Source organism: Seriola lalandi, unplaced genomic scaffold (assembly GCF_002814215.2).
Source record: "Seriola lalandi dorsalis isolate HSWRI2012SDOR001 ecotype SW California unplaced genomic scaffold, Sedor1 jcf7180002054794, whole genome shotgun sequence".
Taxonomy (NCBI): domain Eukaryota; kingdom Metazoa; phylum Chordata; class Actinopteri; order Carangiformes; family Carangidae; genus Seriola; species Seriola lalandi.
In genome coordinates this window covers 84,761-90,386 of record NW_019525347.1, presented here as the reverse complement: position 1 = coordinate 90,386, position 5,626 = coordinate 84,761, and the positions used below count along the sequence as shown (strand labels likewise).

The window sequence follows — 5,626 nt, the reverse complement described above, 5'->3', positions numbered from 1 at the left end:
AAGTTAAAAACAAAACAAAACAAAAAAATTGTTGACTTCTCGCATTATTTTGACTTGGCAAGTCAAAATTCTCGCTATTTAAAAGGTTATTTTAATTTTTCTCTGCCACTGAAGCTGGTTTCAGGTCGTGGTGATTGTCTCTTGACAAAGAGCTTATGCCATCATTGCATTTACAAGACAAAAGGTTATAATAATGAAAAATAATAATTAAATTACTAAAGTTTCTGAAGTCAAATTATAAGCCAGCAATTTATGACATTTATGACAATTTATGATTTTAAGGATTCCAACAGGAGGCGTTATTTCTGTTTTTATTTGTTTTAAATCATGGTTTGTTTTCTGTTGGCTTCTATAGACCTTCCCTCCCTCAGACCTTCCCTCCCACAGACCTTCCCTCCCACAGACCCTCCCTCCCTCAGACCTTCCCTCCCTCAGACCTTCCCTCCCACAGACCCTCCCTCAGACCTTCCCTCCCACCTGCTCTCTCACTGTTTTGGGGACTCATGCTGCCTTCAGGCTCACAACCATGTCGTAACTTTGAAGGCCACGCGGACAACACGGACAAGAAACGCTGATATTCTACTGTGTACGGTTTACTGAATTGCCAGACGTGGTGCATTCAACATAACAAGGTTTAACCACTTGGTTAAACCTTCATCAGAACCTTGGTGTTTTCTAACACGACATGGGATGTTACGAGCTTTCAAGCAAACACTTGAAGTAGCAGCGTAAGTCCGTCTCACCACAACTCACAGTGGCTCTGTAACTCAGCAGGTATGTTTTCCATGTGGAGACACCTGAATGCTTCTCGCACTTTTACCTGTACAGCAGCGGACTTCTTCTCTCTACAGCCGCGACAGACGTTGTTCCTCTGCAGCGACGCGCGGGTTTTACGCATAAATCCAAACAGAGACTTCTCAGGGAAACGCTTCAATGTGCCACCGAGCGCAGAGTTTGTTGCCCGGGTGTCAGGGATCCCCACCATGGCCAAGTTACCTTACCAGGAGGCAGCGGACGGGCTCGATGCGGCGTTTGTCGGCGTCCCAATAGACACCGGGACCTCGAACCGACCCGGAGCCAGGTGCTGTTCTGTCTCTACAGCTGTGTGTTAAAGTGTGGGCCTGTTGCTGCTGTCTTAATACAATGTCACCATGAGCATGTGCGTCCCCAGCAAAGCATTAAACTGTCATCATTATTTTGTGGTTACAGTATAAGATCCTGTGAAACAGCTTCGCCAGTATTTAGCTTGTATTTTCAAGTTTGTAAAGATAAACTGAAACTGCAGTTTAGTTGATAAAGACTCTGTACTCTAAAGAGTCAGCTGATCATATGTAAACATTTCATGTTATCAGTGGTGAGAGAAATATTGAATAGCAACATTAAAATCCTCAGTGTTATAATTAGAAATATACTGATGCATTAATGTAAGCAGCATTTTAATGTTGTGAAGGTAAAGCTATTTTTAACAGCTTCCTATAATGCTTGGTTCTTTATAACAATGCTCCGTATTTTATACACTGACCATATGTTTTGAGTAAAATCTTAATCTGGAATGTAACTAGTATTTGCAGTTGCTCTGTAAATGTCTTGGAATACAAGTATAAAGTAACATGAAATGGAAATACTCAAGTAAAGACAACTTCCTAAATTCAGATTCAAAAATTGCAGCACTAAAAATGAAACCCCAGATATTTCCTCCACCGCTACAGGTTTGGTCCTCGTCACATCAGAATGGAGTCCGCCCTGTTGAGGGCTTACAACAGCGGCACCAGGGCGGCGCCTTTCGAGTCCCTCATGGTGGCCGATATTGGGGACGTCAATGTGAACGTGTACGACCTGAAGGACACCTGCAAACGCATCAGGGAGGCCTACAGGAAGATCCTGGCTACTGGATGTATCCCTCTGACCATGGGTGAGAGACTAGATGAAAGGGAGTGATTGATTGCTTCAGCTTTTAGACAGATAGTCAGGATATCCCAGTAAATGTTTTATAGGAGTAAAAGAAAGCTCTGATGTGCCTGTATAATTATTAGCCATTTAAATAGCCTTGTAAACTGAAGTGCATGTTCGATCAAAGGTCAGATGTTGAGGACGTTTTGGTGTCTGCAGGTGGCGATCACACAATTGCATATCCAATCCTGCAGGCTGTTGCTGAGAAGTAAGTAGGTTATGTAACATTGCCCTGGTGCTGCATATAATCCATATTATCAGGTTGATTATTTTGCAATCAATATAGTGATTGAAAAGTAGAAACATTTTCTCCACATGTCTTGTTTTGTCCAACCAGCAGACCAAAACTAAAAGATATTCAATCTAAAATGATTTAAAAAAAAGAGCAGAGAATCCTTCAGTTGCTGTGGCCAGTTCATATTTGGCACTTTTAGTTGATAAAACAAACAGCTGAAATTAATTGATTATCAAAATTTGACTAACCAAGTATTTCAGCTCAAATACAGATCTTTATTGTTTCTGTTCCACGATGACTTTTGCATGACTGTAAATTGTTTCTACACTGTATGGCTACACACCACACCACATCCCTCTGTCTGTTCTGTGATATTTCATCAGGCATGGCCCGGTGGGTCTGGTCCATGTGGATGCTCATGCTGACACCAGTGACGTGGTCTTGGGGGAGAAGATTGGACATGGGACTCCGTTCAGACGTTGTGTGGAGGAAGGGCTTCTGGACTGTAGGAGAGTTGTCCAGATCGGCCTGCGGGGTTCAGGCTACTCTCCAGATTCATATGAATGGAGCCGGGCTCAGGTACTGAAATACTGTAGGTCTTAAAAAGGTACAGTAACAGACAAATACCAACTCTCTGGATTTATTGCATAACCAAATTATGAATAAGCAGTTAAAACATTTCATAATGTCCCACTGATATGGTACCAATTAGTATATTAATTATATTATTATTAATAATATCATGTCTGTCACAACCAGGAAAGGACTCAGGACTCAGGTGCAGGGTTCAATAGACAGTTTTTATTGTTTCTTCAGGGCACCTCCAAGTGGAGAAATGAATAGGTTATCAAACCTAATTCTCACTCCACACAGAGGAAACAAAAGGCTATGCAAACTTAAACTATGACACAAAACTAGGAAATAAACTTACAACTCAAAATCTCTCACTTGGAGGAAGAAGAACACAAAACTTTCAGGAACGCTGTGACGAAGAGCTGTGATGAAGAGCTGTGACGAAGAGCTGTGATGAAGAGCTGTGACGAAGAGCTGGTGTGCACGCAGGTGAAACACTGGCACAAGACAAAGGGAGACACAGACTATTTAAACACTGGGCAAGGGAAACAGGTGAAAACACTCAGGGCAATCAGACTGAGACACATGAGGAAGGGCAAGTGACCTGAAACGAGAGGAGAGTTACTTTTCAAAATAAAACAGGAAATGACAGGACAAGACAAAACCAGGACAAGACAACCTCACCACTGTGTGACAGTGTCGATCATGTCTGTGACTGCAGGGCTGCAACAAATGGTTCTTGTCTTCAAAGTCTTCAAATGTTTCGCTTTCACTAACATTTACTAAAATATGACAAGAAAAAAGTAAAATCTTCACACCTGAGACACTGGAATCAGATCATTTTATTTGGCTTTTTGACTTGTTGCGATCACTAGAGAAATGTCAAAAATGAGCACTTGGGCAAACCAGGTAAGTCAATAATAGATATAGTAAGGTCATTTTGTGCCATTGGCCAGTCTTGCATATTGTCTCTTATAAGCAACAGAGAATGGATTGTCTTTGAACAAACTTACCTTGTTTGTCTGTTGTGCAGGGTTTCCGTGTGGTCCAAGCAGAAGAGTGTTGGTTCAAATCTCTTGCACCTCTGATGGCTGAGGTCCGGGCTCAGATCGGCAGCGGTCCGGTTTACCTCAGTTTCGACATCGACGCTCTTGACCCCGGCTTTGCCCCCGGAACAGGCACACCAGAGATAGCAGGGCTCACTCCCATTCAGGTAAACAGGATGTAACAGACAGACAACCTCGTCATATTAGATAATTTACTCCACTTCCAGGTGTGTACTGTACAGGTACGTGTATGCAAGAGAAAAACAACAGAGGAATTAAGAGTGGTTGTTACTGATGCTATTCTGCTGTTCTCATTTGCTGCAGTTTACAGTATGAATATTCATTTCTTAACTTTGTTTGATTTAGGGAGTTGAGATTATCCGGGGCTGTCGTGGTCTGAATCTTGTCGGATGTGATCTAGTGGAGGTTTCTCCACCTTATGACACCACAGGTAATTGACACATTCAATTTTTAAACCAAAATATTAATATACATATTTTTACAACCACCATTTACACTTTTTTTTTCCTCACCAGGAAACACTGCTCTGACTGGTGCCAACCTCCTCTTTGAAATGTTGTGCGTCCTCCCAAAAATGAAATACTACTGATCAGAATAGACTTACAGACAACAGGACAGGTTTGTTAACAATCAATACAGTTACCTGAAAACAAAGGAAAGTATGGAGGGCCAATTCTGCAACAATTACATTATGATATTTTAATCAATAAATAACAAATACAAATGTTTGTATGTCACAAATTAAATATCAGTATAAAGGACACCATGGTTGTATTTAATAGTTTAAGCAGACATTTATAGTAATTACTGTAAAAGCAATCAAAATATGTTTTCTATGCAGCAGATGTAGTAACAGCCAGTCAGGTGAGGCTCTGTGCATTGTGGGCAAAGGACATGTATAATGGAACATGATTTCAGGAAAACACTTCATTTTTATTGAATAAAAACTTGTGTTGGACTAAGATGCTTTTTTTTTTATGCTGCAGATGTCTTAAAAAAAACTCAAACTGTTGTTAGCTTTAATTTGAAATTTCCCCTTTTGGTGGGGAAATTCCATGATGGTGTGTTTGCTGGGCTGCTCTTCACTTCACTGCAGCTTCATGGCGCCATCTAGTGGACTGATAGTAGAAGTACAGCAGCTGATGGCAGCTTTTATTTTGAAAAGTAATTCTCCTCTCGTTTCAGGTCACTTGTCCTTCCTCATGTGTCTCAGTCTGATTGCCCTGAGTGTTTCCACCTGTCCCCTATTTCCCTCCATGTGTTTAAATAGTCTGTGTTCCCCTTGTCTTGTGCCAGAGTGTCTTCGTCCTCGTCCCGAGCCTTTGTCCATGTCCACAGCCACAGAAGTCGCCATAGTAATCTTTATGTACCTCGAGAAGAGTGATTTTTTGTTTGTAAGTTTTTCCCTAGTTAAAGTTCATAGATCTTTGTTTCTCCTCGTTAAGAGTGATTTTCATTTCATATATCTCAGTTGTTTGTTTATTCTAGATCCTCCGCTTATAGCGTGAGTAGTTTATTTTTATATAGTCAGGGTTTTCCTCATTACAGAGCGTTTTGTGTTTATTGGTTTGTTTATTTTGAGTAGTTCCTTTTTTCCTCCTGGAGTGTTTTTTGTTCCTTAGATTCAGAGTCCAGTGTCTAGTTATTTCATAGCCATTAGTTTATCACTCTGCCTGAGGTCGCCAGTGAATTCAATAAAAGCCTTTTGTTTTCTAATATCTCTGCTTTGAGTCTCGGCCTGACACGCTGTTACTGTCACTATTATTAATATTGCTGCCATCTGACCTTCGGACTGTGGAGA

General features: G+C 41.0%; 1 protein-coding gene across 1 annotated transcript; it reads left to right on the top strand.

Moving 5' to 3' along the window:
- Positions 1 to 481: 481 nt before the first annotated feature.
- On the top strand, positions 482 to 4,787 carry agmat (agmatinase (putative)). The gene is made up of 7 exons (XM_023425625.2): positions 482 to 1,081; positions 1,710 to 1,912; positions 2,110 to 2,158; positions 2,569 to 2,764; positions 3,792 to 3,971; positions 4,171 to 4,255; positions 4,341 to 4,787. Exons 1-7 carry the CDS (start codon positions 777 to 779, stop codon positions 4,412 to 4,414), a joined length of 1,092 nt encoding a protein of 363 aa, XP_023281393.1. The 5' UTR covers positions 482 to 776; the 3' UTR covers positions 4,415 to 4,787.
- Positions 4,788 to 5,626: the final 839 nt, after the last annotated feature.

What these genes read in the sequence shown, in the direction of transcription:
- agmat (XM_023425625.2), top strand. Translation starts at nt 777, where the DNA reads ATGTTTTCCATGTGGAGACACCTGAATGCTTCTCGCACTTTTACCTGT. An exon ending in TCGAACCGACCCGGAGCCAG is followed by an intron (nt 1,082 to 1,709) that starts GTGCTGTTCTGT and finishes CCACCGCTACAG; the next exon opens with GTTTGGTCCTCGTCACATCA. An exon ending in ATGTATCCCTCTGACCATGG is followed by an intron (nt 1,913 to 2,109) that starts GTGAGAGACTAG and finishes TGGTGTCTGCAG; the next exon opens with GTGGCGATCACACAATTGCA.